General features: G+C 41.3%; 1 protein-coding gene across 1 annotated transcript in view; it reads left to right on the forward strand.

The window, feature by feature from the left end:
* LOC122687097 (ATP-binding cassette sub-family C member 4-like) overlaps positions 1-14,160 on the forward strand; it is a 330,146-nt gene that overhangs the window by 259,435 nt on the left and 56,551 nt on the right. Inside the window, exons 20-21 of the mRNA XM_043892537.1 lie at positions 2,260-2,339; positions 7,765-7,915. Coding sequence (XP_043748472.1) covers positions 2,260-2,339; positions 7,765-7,915 — 231 coding nt within the window. The remainder of the gene's footprint in view (positions 1-2,259; positions 2,340-7,764; positions 7,916-14,160) is intronic.

The following is a 14,160-nucleotide window of genomic DNA, read 5'->3' on the forward strand; positions in this document are numbered from 1 at the left end:
TTATTTCTTTTTCTTCTCTGATTGCGGTGGCTAAAACTTCCAAAACTATGTTGAATAGTAGTGGTGAGAGTTGGCATCCTTGTCTTGTCACTAACTTCATGGGAAATGCTTTTAATTTTTCACCATTGAAGATAATCTTTTTTTGGGTTTATCACTGCCTGTTCTCTAATGTTTCTTAGTGCAAGAAGTAACTTAAACTTGCTGACCACACATTTTCTGCACTCAACTCATTAGTGATAAGAGTTCAGTTTTTTATGATATTTGATATTTAGTTCAGTTTTTGTAGTTGCTTTGTGGAGAGATGGGTTTTTCTCACTGGTTTTGATTTTCTTGTATTCTACAAACTTTGCTAATCCTCAGTCTCTCAGACCTTAAGTCACCCACATCTGGTGAAAGGTAAAGGAGTGGTTTTCATGTACTGTTCATCTCTGGGTAGCCTTTTCATCTTAAAAAAAAAATTTCATCATTGCTTTAAATACTTTTTAAGCTGAATTGTATTTACAGTGTTTCCAAATTCTGCCTATGTTAAATTGTTGTACTCTTCCGCTGATGAAACCATATGCATGTAAACTGTATCTTTAACATTTTTGACATACATCTCCTTTGTTTTGGTATTATTACTTTGAGAAGTTATAAAATGACCATGCAGTGCTTCCCTGGTGGTCTAGTGGTTAAGAATCCACCTGACAATGCAGGGATAACTGGTTTGATTCCTGGTCTGGGAAGATTCTACATGTCATAGGGCAGCTAAGTCCATTCACCACAACTCATGAATCCTCTGTGCCTAAAGCCCATGCTTAGCAACAAGAGAAACCACCATGCTGCAACTGGAGAAAGCCCATGTGCAGCAATGGAGATCCAGCAGAGCCAAAAATTAAATAAATAAATAAATCTTAAAAAAAAAAAAAAAAAAGACTATGTAGGTCACAAAATTCTCTAGAATATTTGAAAAATAACCCATTTGATTTTAATGCTCCTAAAGCAGAACTGATTAAATAACCCAACCTCTTGCCCCTTGAAGTGTGGTGTGGGAAACAGCAGAAAGGGTGTCATGTGGGAGCTTGGAGGAATGCAGATTCTCTAGCTCCCCCAGCACTCCTGAATCAGAATCTGCATTTTACCAAGTGGACCCTCCTACAGCGCCTGGTGGACTTTCTCAGGTGATGTGATGCTGCAGAACCTGGAGGTCAGAGTCATCATCTCACCTTGGTTGTTGAGCACCTGGTAACTTAATTGGCATAGTGACTGGGTTCTTTCACCCTCAAGTGCCTATTTAATCCTGAGAATCACCCTCTAAAGCAGGCATTCTTAGAATATCAGAAGAGTTGTCACCAGATCTGCCAAAGGTGTCACTAAAAGACAGTTTCTGCAGCTGTATTTCCTAAGTCTGAGATGGGAAAATTGAGGCCCAGTCTGTAATGCTGGCCTGGCCAAGGGTGAAAGCCTCCAATGACTCCAGTTCCTGGTGTGGGCACACCCTGTGCTTCTGGTGAGCCAGACACCCTGTGGACAACAGGAGAACCTCACATCCCAGCAGCAGTGGGAACTCAGCCCCCAACCACTGCTCATTCACCGGCCAGTTGTGGGTTGATGTGAAGGGCCTTGAGAGGAAATCATCTGTGACTGAGGTCAGGAAGAGCAGATGGAGATCCCACATCTCACCTGCAGGCTGGTTTCCTGAAGCTTCAGTTACAAATGAAGCTCAGAGGGGTAGATAAACACATTTCCCCGGGTAGGTAAATACATTTCCCTGGATATACCAAAATTGATTGTGTGTGTATATGTATTTGGTAGCTTCAGGGTTGTTTAAATTAAATCATTAAAAGCAGTAGATATTAGAAATTCTCATCTTCTAATTCTGCAGCATTTAGGATATACTGTTTTAGTGGATTTTGAGAAGGCAAAATCAATGACAAGAAGCACTTGGAATGAAGCCTTAAATGGGATGGATCTAAAAGGAGGGAACATTCTAAAATCCATCAACCCTTCCACAAGATTCCCCGCTCTCCCCCCTGCCATTCTTTTAAAAACCAAGGGCTAGTTTCAATCCTACTCACTTCTACTTGGTGGTATTTTGATTTCTTTTTAGGTATTATCCTATTTTCTCCTTCTTTACCACTGACATCAGCTTATTTCACATGATTCTGAAATATATCAAATAAATATGCATTTAAAATATTATTTTATTTGATCATGAATTGTTTGTCTTAAAGGGTCTGTCTGGGTAAAAGAGTAATTTCTCATATTCTGTTCTTACAGGAAGAATTTTAAATCGTTTCTCCAAAGACATTGGGCAAATGGATGACTCGCTGCCTTCAGCATTTCAAAAGTTCATCCAGGTAATATATCAGTCCTGTCAGAGTTCTCACAGGGAAGAACAGAGAGCCTGTTTCTCAAGGCCTTTTCACAGGGGTTGAGGATGGGCCTTTCAGCCTGGTGATATGTCCTTTAATCTTAAATAAATGCCATGTTTGTGAGAGAAAGGTACAGTTGTGATTGGGAGGCTGAGTTAACATGAGTAACTCCTGGGACAGGAGTGGCTACTCTGTCATGTCAGGGTTGGTCTGAAGCAGCAACATGCTGGGTAAGTGGTTCTCCCTCTGCCTTCCAGGTGTCTGGTGTGGATTCCCATTACTGTAAGCATATTTCAAAATAGAAACAAGCACCTCTCATGAAAAGATAGCCAAGATGAACTAAATTATGCATTCTATTACCATAAAGGACAAATATTTACTGCACCTTTTTTACTGATAAAGCCTGTGTTACAAAGAAAAGATTGATAATAATAAAGTGAAGTCGCTCAGTTGTGTCCAACTCTTTGCGACCCTATGGACTCCTACCAGGCTCCTCCATCCATGGGATTTTCCAGGCAAGAATACTGGAGTGGTTTGCCATTTCCTTATCCAGGAGGTCTTCCCGACCCAGGGATTGAACCTGGGTCTCCTGCATTATAGGCAGATGCTTTACCATCTGAGCCACAAGGAAGTCAAAAGATTGATAATAATAAGGTGACCAATAATACTTGAACAAAAACAATCATTGTTGTTCACTCGCTAAGTTGTGTCTGACTCTTTGTAACCCCATGGACTGCCACTCACCAGGCTTCCTTGCCCTTCACTATCTCCCATAGTTTGCTCAAGCTCATGTCCATTGAGTTGGTGATGCCTTCCAACCGTCTCATCCTCTGTCACCCCCTTCTCCTTCTGTCTTCAATCTTTCCCAACATCAGGATCTTTTCCAAAGAGTTGGCTCTTTGCATTAGGTGGCTAAAGTTTTTGAGCTTCAGCTTTAGCATCAGTCCTTCCAATGAATATTCAGGGTTGATTTCCTTTAAGGTTGACTAATTTGATCCCCTTGCAGTCCAGGGGACTCTCAAAAGCCTTCTCCAATGCTGCAATTCAAAGGCATCAATTCTTCAGTGCTCAGGCTGCTTTATGGTCCAAATCTCACATCCATACATGACTACTGGGAAAACCATAGGTTTTACTATATAGATCTTTGTCGGCAAAGTGATGTCTTTGCTTTTTAATGTGCTGTCTAGGTTAGTCATAGCTTTTCTTCCAAGGAGCAAGCATCTTTTAATTTCATGGCTGCAGTCACTGTCTGCAGTGATTTTGGAGCCCAAGAAAATAAAAGTCTTGTTACTGCTTCCTCTTTTCCCCCTTCTATTTGCCATGAAGTGTTAGGACTGGATGACATGGTTGTTTTTTGAATATTGAGTTTTAACACATCTTTTTCACTCTCCTCTTTCACACTCATCAAGAGGCTCTTTAGTTTCTTTTCTCTTTATGCCATTAGGGTGGTATCATCTGCATATCTGAGGTTGTTGATATTTCTCTTGCAATCTTGATTCCAGCTTGTATAGAGTCTTACCCTCCCTATTAATATTCAAGAATGTTAACACTAAACCCCATCTCAGCACAATATCAGGCTAATGGACTTTCTTCTCTAGGTGTAGTTATCATAGTCTGCAAACTAAATAATTGTTCTGAATTGTGAAAAATCACCATGTACTCTCAAGCGAAAGAGTCATCCAAAAAATTATTTCTATTTATTCATGTGGATTCATGATTTCTGATAGAATTCCCAACTGATATGCTCCCAATGGGAAATAAGCATATCAAAATAATGACTCCCCTTATTTCCTGGAGCATCAGGACTTGGGTCACTTCTTCTGTGTCAACATGTTTCTTGTACACACATCATTGTCTTTGTGCCACGGTGAGACAGAGTACAGAAGCACTGGCCATGGTAATATGGGCCATCAGGTGGGCCTGAAATCCAATCAGATGGGGAGAATTGTGTGTGTAGCTAGGATTAGGCTCCTTGAAATTCCTGAGAATGTGGAAGAAAGAAATGAGACTGGCTTCAAGGAAGGAATCTCTGTTGCATACGGAAATCTGCTGTTTCTTTCTTCAGAGTGTTAACTTTTTGCTTGAATACTATTTTTGTCTCCTACAGCTTCTGTTAACAGTTTGAGACAGCTGGCAATAGAAGATTCATAAATGTATATGCATAAATAAATTTAAATATAAACTCATGCATTGTATATATGTTAATATAATATAATATGTAATATCCACTATGAAAGTGAATGTTTCTCAGTCGTGTCCAATTCTCTGTGACCCCGTGGACTATACAGTTCATGGAATTCTCCAGGCTAGAATACTGGAGTGGGTAGCCTTTCCCTTCTCCAGAGAATCTTCCCAACCCAGGGACCAAACCCAGGTCTCCTGCATTGCAGGCAGATTCTTTACCAGCTGAACCACCCAAAAGCCCAATATCCACTATAAGGCTGGTTAGGGTATGACCTGTAAATAGAAATAAATCTCTTATAAAAAGTCTATTTGAATTGCTTCACAATTAAGGAGCATGAAATCTGAAGGACCTAATTTGGGAGCTTTTGAGAGCAACAGTTACAGGTCTTTAATGGGGACTCAAGGAAAAAGTATTGGCACAGCTCAAGTGGAGCCCTTCATTTTGACCTTACCCCTTCTTCCAAGGTTATCTGCCATGTTGTGTTGGTTATAAAAGGCCCTCACCTGGGGAGAGCCAGGCTATTGAAACTGGTGAATATTGTCCAATAAAATAATGTGAGTCTACTAAAAATCTGTAATTTAGATTTCTTATAATTGACATTTCAGATCTTTTTTCCTGACAACTACTGATGGCAAACCTAGTGACTTAAAATCACACACAGAAGGAAGGACCCCTCCCCATGAGAAAAGGGTATAGCAAGGTGGGATGCATTAGTTAATCCTATGGCTGTAAGAAATTGTTCAACTGAAAATATAATAGAAAGGAGGTTAGACAGACCTATATTTCTCCGTTTATGATTGAAATTTGTTGCTTCAGATTCCATGCTTTTCACTCTGAGTTTTATATTGATGCCATAGCAGATGGGGAGAAACAGGAAAAGCACATGTCTCCATCCAAATAATGCAGCTTGATTCACAAGAGTTCCTGGACACAGTCACAGTTCTGGACATTTCCTTCTCCTTTCAGGCTCCCCTGCATACAACTGTGTCTCTGAGATTCCCAGAGTACAGATTCTTCCTGTCTTTCTTCATGACACGCAGTACCTTCCTGGGAAAACTTAGGACAACCACTTACCCTCCTAACTTACCATTTTCTTACCTATAAATGGAAATGAAAGTTCTTGCTTTTCTCATTCACAAATGGTTGTGAAGATCATCTGAGAAAACTTATATGGAAAAGCTGTAAAATGATAACCCAAGTCTCTGATATAGGCATTACTCTGCTAATGCATCCGCCAAAGACATGATGGGAAGAGCCACCCTGGGCAACAAAGTGTGGAAGCCCTGGGTTGGTGAACATGAGGTGCTGGTTCTAAGAGGACATAGAATACCTGGTGCTAACTTGGACAAGCCATTTGACCTTCTCAGCCCAGCTCCCTTTTGGTTAAAATTTCCAGGAATTGTGATTGCTACCCCAAATTATTCATGTCATTCTCTGTTTCTCTAGCCTGTGAAGTTCAGTTGTCAATCTCTTCTTCAAAGTTTCAATAAAGGATTCATATGTTCTTCCCTGTGTTTCCCCAGTGCCTTGTGCAGATCACCATGGAATTGTATCCATCTGAGATCATAAACTCTGGAGGTATTGGCCCAAACTCTGTAAATCTGCATGTCCTCAACTTTTGACCCCCTTTCATAGCAGGCTAGATACTAAGATAGATACTACATGTAGATACTAAGTGTTGGTTGCATTCCTATCACCTGAAACTTTTCACCAGGGTATCATACTTCTTCTGATAAATATGGATGTCTAAATCAGCATCAATCAATGATTTGGGCTTCTATTCTACCGGTTATGTTTTTAGACCAAGATCATTTCCCAAGATAAAGTCACATCATGGAATGATGTGATGCTTAAGTGAATGATTATGGAACTCTTACCACAGTGCCGTGCATAGAGTAGACACCTGGTAAATGGCACCCCCTCTTGTTATAGTCACTACTCCTTAAAATAGTCATTTTTATCATAATGATAAAAAATTTAATGTATATCCAGAGGATAAAATTAAAAAAAAAAACTCTTCATGCTTTATAAGTTGTTTATTATCAAAATTCTTCCCCAGATTTCTAGGAAATACCAAAAATTGGTTTTATCACATTTCTCTTCTTTTGTCTGTTCTTTATTGGGCATGCTGATGAACTCTGAAATTCCTTAATTAAAGTATTTAGAAGAAAAATTTAAGATAAATTAGGAGGCTCAAATAAGTAAAAATAATTTTCCTGGACAATAAATAGTTGGTGGTATGTTGGGAACAAGCTTAAGTATGTCCTAATGGCTCATGATGTAAACTCTCTGGCTCCATGGCTCAGGTTTTGCAGTTTCCATCAATCTCCTTTTCCTTTCCCTGTGCCTCAGTGTTTCCATCTGTAAAATGAGATAATACTATTACTTGATAGGGCTATTGTGAGGAGTAATAAACTAATACATGTCAAGTATTAAATGTGTAGCCCTGTACAGAGTCAGCACTCAGTAAATGTTAACTATGGACAGAAAACCAGGAAAGAAAATTTCCACTTCCAAAAGTCACATTTGCATCTTTTCCTCCTTTACTGGACACTAACTTTGTAATTAACCTCTTCTTTATCCTTACCTGTGTAACTGAGGCTTCTGGTTTCCTCAGCTGTGATGACTGCTCATTCATCTCTAGTAATATCTACTGACTCATGATAGTTTAGGGTTCAAGTCCTAGTCTCTCTGAACCTCAAATATTCTCTCATCTATTAAAATTAGTAGTTCCTACCTTATAGGCTACTAAGTGAATTAAAAGCGCTAATACCTAGAAGGTTCTTGAGGTTTTTGGCACACAGCAATCACATAATAGAGCTTCCCAGGTGGCTAGTGGTAAAGAATTCACCTGGCAATGTAGGAGATGCAGGAGGCATGGATTTGATTCTTGGGTCGGGAAGATCCTCTGGAGGAGGAAAGGGAAACTCACTCTAGTATTCTTGTCTGGAAAATTCCGTGGACAGAGGTGCCTGGAGACCTGTGGTCCATGCAATAGCAAAGAGTCAGATACGACTAAGCGACAGAGCACACACATATAATCTTGCAATAAATATCATTAGAACCACCTATAATTTCATTTGTTTGGGTGGCAAAACTTTCTCTACTATTTCAATACATCTTTCAGGAAAAGAAGTTTAATCCCAACAAAATAGTCTATTAAAGTTTATTTTTGAAAAGAATCCTTGATAAAGAAGCCCATTTATCTATTTTTCACTCTTCCAGACATTTCTACAAGTGATTGGTATGGTAGGTGTGGTGGTGGTGGTGATTCCTTGGATTGCTATACCTGTGATTCCCCTTGGCATCATTTTCTTTTTTCTTCGGCGGTATTTCTTAGAGACGTCACGAGATGTGAAACGCCTGGAATGTTCAAGTGAGTACCGGGACTCTCAGGTTGGGATGGCAATGCAGGTTGGCTGTATTTATACTATAATTAACCACACCTCTGAAATCCTGCAGAATATATTTTTTGGAATTTCTCCCTAAGTCAGCATTAGGTAATTGTATGTTATGGGCCCCGTGAGTCAGTGTGACCCTTAAGCCAAGCTGAGCTAGTGGCAGATCAGCTGCAGCTTTGCATTTTAGCACAAGGACAAATGTGGACAGGGGCCATTTCTGTCTTGTTCATGACATACTTCCTAACACAGAAGAGCCACCCAGTAAACAGTTTTCCAAAAAATAATATGTTTCATCTTGTTGGTACTATTGTAGAAGGAAAATAGGGAATTTTTCTTCCCTTGAAGTTACTAGAAATGACAAGGAAAGGAAAATATTAAGAAAAGGAAAGGAAGCATCAGGAAATGTACTCATATGTCAGAGGTGATATTTTTAGAAAATACATTCTTTCACATACTTCTAAGATGGTAAGTAAGTTGTAGTTGTTAAATGTATTGAAAAGATAAGCCCTGTTATTTCTAGGTTTGCTCTTTATCATCACCAGTATTTGAGATAATGTCACACTGTGGTCACCCCTCCTCAAGACTGTTCATATAAATGATGCTGGAAATAATCCCTTCAGGAGGACCCAGGAGGAGGATCTGTTTAGTAGACTTCTAATTTATTACCTCATTCAGCTTCCTAGTTTTAGAATAATGGGGTGTGGAGGTCCTTTAATGGACCAGAACCTGGTGGTAAAGAGTCGATGATAAGAAAGGGAAAGAAGGAAAGAGGCTAGTATTCCCTGGGTTACACAGCCGGCCTTCGTACTCCAGGGAACCAGCCAGAAATAGAGAGAGAGAGAGACAAAGACATGGGGACCCAAGCTCTGAGGAAACAAGGGTGCTTTATTGAATTTTGTAAGAGTATATATACCGTAATACAAGGTAACTTCTTCAGATAAAGATCAAGAGACCAGACTTTACAAGTTACCAAGGAAGCAGGGAGCAATAGAGGCCATAAGGCCAAAAGGCAATCCATATCAAAAGAGGGTTGTAAATAATCTCTTTCACCAAATGGAAAAATTAATGAAGGAAATCCTATGCAAACATCCCATCTCTTTGATGTCCGTCCTGGGAGAGGCTTGCCTGCTCCTTTCGCCCTACATGGGACATGGACTGATAAGAAACAGAGGGCTCAAGAGAGATAGGAAACAGCACACAGGAATCCTACTGTTAAACATTCCCTGACAATGGGGAACATTATTTTATGATTAATCATTCTATTCTTCAGGTAATCACAGAGAATGAAATAATTCAGAACTTATCATCAATGCACAGACATATTTCATCAATATTAAAACAAAAAATTATAATGAAAGTAGAATTGTTAAATATTTTTAAAGAAGGTATAAGTACAGAAAATAAAGGAAGATGTTTGTGTCAGAAACCTTCACTATGGATAGTTAATGCAAGTTAATACCAACTTAACTTTCTAGAAACCAAGCCAAGAAGAGAAACATATTGAGTCTCATTATTCTCTGTATCTACTAAGTGGGAAAATCTAAGTTAATCAAGACAAAAGAGTTTTTGGTGGTGAAATGTATGTGTTTCATTTTTAATGATAAACTCTAGAGAGGCATTCATCCTATGTATTCGCATAAAGTACAGTTAGTGTCATAAAAGCTATAGAAAAAAATTTTCAGTCAAGAAAACCAGCTAAACTCCCATGAGGTCTGGATTTTGTGAGGTGTTTGATTGGATTATGGAGCAGTAGAGTCCAGACATGTGTGATATTTTGCTGATGTGATTTGGTAGGTTGGTAGGACCTGGGAAAACAGAATAGGAGTGATGAGCTCCATACAGTCTTTTGTGTAGACAGGGCTTCAATCATTTTATGATTTGAAGTCAGTTATGAAATGGAGTCATTCAACAGTCTTGTTCAAAGCAGGTTGTTCCATTCAAAGAAGGATTATTCCAGAAGGAATGTTTTTCAGAGATTTATGCCTGGAGCATGGGCCACTTCCCATTCACATGGAAGTGGAGAGAAGGGCACCTCCTGTGGCCTTTTTCAAAAAGCAGTACAGAATTTCACCTGGAGAGCCTGAGAACTTTTTGGCCCCATCCCTGTGGAGTATTTGGATTTTTTGCAGCCTGGGAGGCTGCAACAATGTTAGACAGTAAATTCAGTCACCCAGATACCCCTCTTCCACACCGCAGGTAACCAAGTGAGATGGCCTGTTGATTAGAACTGTTTATGTTCTCTCTCCAGGTTGTGGGTCTGTGCCATAAATAATGATACCACTTTTTTCTCTATAGAGTAACTAATAGTATATCTTAAGGCCACTGCTGGAGCCACCAGCAAAAAGACATCTGATTGCTATAACCAGAAGGCATAAACCTACTTCATTCCTGTGCCCTGAAAAACTGCTAAAATCCTGAGGTTTATATTCAGATCCAGCTGCCTACCTTTCTGGACCATTATGTTAACTTTTGTCCTCTTAGTGACACATGTGCAGCTGATCATAATAGTTTTTCATTTTTATACAACTGAGCATAACCAAAATGCAAAACCAGGATGGCATTTGGTTGCATTTCTCTAGCCAAACTTATTCATTTGGCAGTGCCGGAATTATGAATCTGTATCAGATCCTATCTGTAAGGATTCTGTGATCAACTAGCAGTATCTGCCAGGGACATTACTGAGGGAGGTTTAGCACATGTGCCACATATATTCAGATCATGGATCCTCAAGTTTGCTGTTTTAAGGCATTCTCATGCTGGATTCCCTGGGACTTTATTCAACCTAAGGTGCTTAGTATGATGTATGGTAGTGGCTAAGGCTGTTGGATGTTAGCTAAGTAAGATTTGAGGGTTTTCTGAAGGTAAACAAAGTCTGGACACAAGTGCGTTTAGTCATGCATGGACATCCTTAAACCTTATTATTCTCCCTCTGAGACACTGCTGTTATGATTAAAAGCACAGCCTTGGAAATAAGACAGAATTGGGTCTGACATTCAGCTCTACCACTTAGGTGAGTTAATTTACTTAATCTTGGGCAGGAAGTACTCTATATTCCTCAGTTTGGTTTTCCCTCTGTCACAGGTATACTAATACCTGCCCTCTGGGGCTCTCAGGATTTCTTGAATTGATGCTTGTAAACTACTTGCTGTGCTGTGCTTAGTTGCTCAGTCATATTGACTCTTTGTGACCCCGTGAACTGTAACCACCAGGCTCCTCTGTCCATGGGGATTCCAGGCAAGAATACTAGAGTGGGTTGCCATGCCCTCCTCCAGCAGATTTTCCCAACCCATGACTGAACCAAGGTTTCCTGCCTTGCAGGTGAATTCTTTACCATCTGAGCCACCAGGGAAGCCCATGAATACTGGAGTGAGTAGCCTATCCATTCTCCAGGGGATCTTCACAACCCAAGAATTAAACCACCGTCTCTTGCATTGCAGACAGATTCTTTATCAGCTGAGCTACCAGGGAAGCCCCAAAGTAGTTGCTAGTGAATACCAAAGGCACCAGAACTTTGAACCTAAGGGTATTTAAATTTATTTATTTATTTGTTTTTGGCTGTGCTAAGTCTTCATTGCTATGCGGGCTTTTCTCTAGTTGTGGTATGTGGGCTTCTCACTGTGATGACTTCTGTTGTTGAGGGGCCACAGTCTCTATGGGGCTTGGGCTTCCAGCTTGTGAGCTCAGTAATTGTGGCTCTCAGGCTCTAGAGCACAGTCTCAATAATAACTGTGCATGGGTTTAGTTGCTCTTTGACATATGGAATCTTCCAAGATCAGGGATTGAGCCCTTGTCTCCTGCACTGGCAGCAGATTCTCATCCACAGAGCCACCAGGGAAGTCCAAATGTGAAGGAATTAAGAACATAGTAACAACTGGCAGTTTTCACATAGGTGAATGATAACCTGCAGCAAGGCTGCCACCCTGGGCTCTCTTCATGTGGTTCCCTGCACTACCCCCCCACCCACCCCAGGGAAGATCTGTAGTCCAGGTGGAATGTGTCCCCAAGTGTCCTCAGGGTTGGGGAAACACAGCCGTATGTCATGTAAACTGTAGGGTTACATGTGTCTATGACTTCTGACTGATGTCATGGCTGTTATATAGTGTGCTTCAGGATCATGAGCTCGGTCTTTGTGGGGGAAAAAGGTGTTATGTTGAGCAAGGTAAGACCAGAGCCTTGACATCCCCTCTCCTTATGTACTCGTTAATTTTCTTTGCAGACCCTCCAGTTCCCTCATTCTGGCATCCTGCTCACCCCTAGTGGGGTTTGAAAGAAACAGGATAGATTTTCACAGGTCAGCATTCCCTCTGGCCCACTGTAACTCTTGGGCATGAGGTGAGGTATGTGATGGGGTGTTTGGTTCCCTGGTGTTCAAGGCTGAGATGACACCTGGTTTCTAAAGTCAACCTCATCCTCCATCCCTGCTGGAGAGAATCAGCTGCACTTTGATCTCCTGGTTTGAGGGAAGCAGGTGAGGGAGGCCATGCTGAAGAGTTCATTCCAGGAGTCTCCCTGGGGGAACAGGCACATCTACTTCCTTCTCAGAAGACTTGTTTGTGATGAATAGTGTTGATGTCACATTTGCTCTGGAAATCACAGCCTGGTTCTAGTGAGTTTTCTTTGTTCTCTGCGGCTGGACTCTTGACATCCTCCTGACAGTGTGATGGGCCCGAAATTCATTGTGTCATTGCTGTGAGCCCCCTGCTTCCAGAATAATTGAGCTCTGGGGTCTGGTTGGGACACCTGCTGGGAATGCAGAAAAGGCCTGAAGAGAGTTCCTAGCCTTTGTTATTTGGAGCATGAGCTCAGTCTTAAAAGTGCTGTTAAAAGTTCATATTGCTATTTTAAAAGTATAAAGTTAAAGCTAAAATAAATACAATTAAATGTTACTCAATAGAATAAGGGCTTCCCAGGTGGTGCTAGTGGTAAAGAACTCACCTACCAATGCAGGAGACTAAAGAGATGCTGGTTTGATCCTTGGTTCGGGAAGATCCCCTGGAGTAGGGCACAGCAATCCACTCCAATATTCTTGCCTGGAGAATCTCATGGACAGAGAAGCCTGGTGATCTATGGTCTACAGGATTGCAGAGTCAGACATGATTGAAGCAACTTGGCATGCAATAGAGTGAAGAGAGAGAACAGTGTGGATGCTAAAGTAAGACCACAGACATGTCCTTGGAAGGTCAGAAACACCATTGAACCACTTTAGGCTCTTTGCCTGAATTAGATACAAAGGGAAATGTTATATCATGTCCTGTTTCAAAGAAGGTTTTTTGCTTACAGCAATATTACAGCTGAGGGTCCCTAATAATGAGGGTTCCTGATCAGATGTCCCAAGCAGAAAGAACTGAAGGGCTGAGTGGATGGTCAGCTAGGACCCAGCAGGCTGTCCTTCCCCAGCCCGGGCTGTCCTCCCCCAGCCCAGGGCTTCCCACCCTCCCTGAGCTCCAGTGTCTCAGAGAAGGAAGCCTGCTCCTTCCTTCCTTATATGATAGATCCATGGATATGAAGCACAAGAGAAGTTCTGTGTCTTTGCCCATTTATATCCTGCCCCCCTACAGCCCCTCCACCCCAGGGGAGCCTGTTTATATGTCGATAATGACTGAACTGTCACCCAGACAGGCATTTGGATGCAGGCTAAGGAGTGAAAACCTGAAAATAATTTGGAGTTTCTCCCCTTTGATTCTTTCCCCATCATTTTATATAATTTCTGAGGCTTCCTGCAAGATAAGTGACCTTGCTACTGGTAAGTCACTTCAGTCGTGTCTGACTCTGTGAGACCCCATAGATGGCAGCCCACCAGGCTCCCCTGTCCCTTGGATTCTCCAGGCAAGAACACTGGAGTGGGTTGCCATTTCCTTCTCCAATGCATGAAAGTGAAATCGCTCAGTCATGTCCGACTCTTCACGACCCCATGGACTGCAGCCTACCAGGTTCCTCTGTCCATGGGATTTTCCAGGCAAGAGTACTGGGGGGTGCCATTGCCTTCTCCGATAAGTGACCTTAACTTCCCCTAAATGCCCAGATTTTACTAACAGGTGTTTTCTAGGAGATGTACAAGTAACAGAGTGATGTCAGCATTTCCTGCTGATACAGCACAAGTTATCACTCACCCCAGACAGAGGTCACAGGCTCACTATCTGCCTCTGACAGCAGCAGGTTACAGCCCTATTCATGGTGGAAATGAGAACCATAAGGGTCCTCCCTGCCTGGCAGCATGCAG

Source organism: Cervus elaphus, chromosome 30, assembly GCF_910594005.1.
Source record: "Cervus elaphus chromosome 30, mCerEla1.1, whole genome shotgun sequence".
In the NCBI taxonomy this organism is placed as follows: Eukaryota; Metazoa; Chordata; class Mammalia; order Artiodactyla; family Cervidae; genus Cervus; species Cervus elaphus.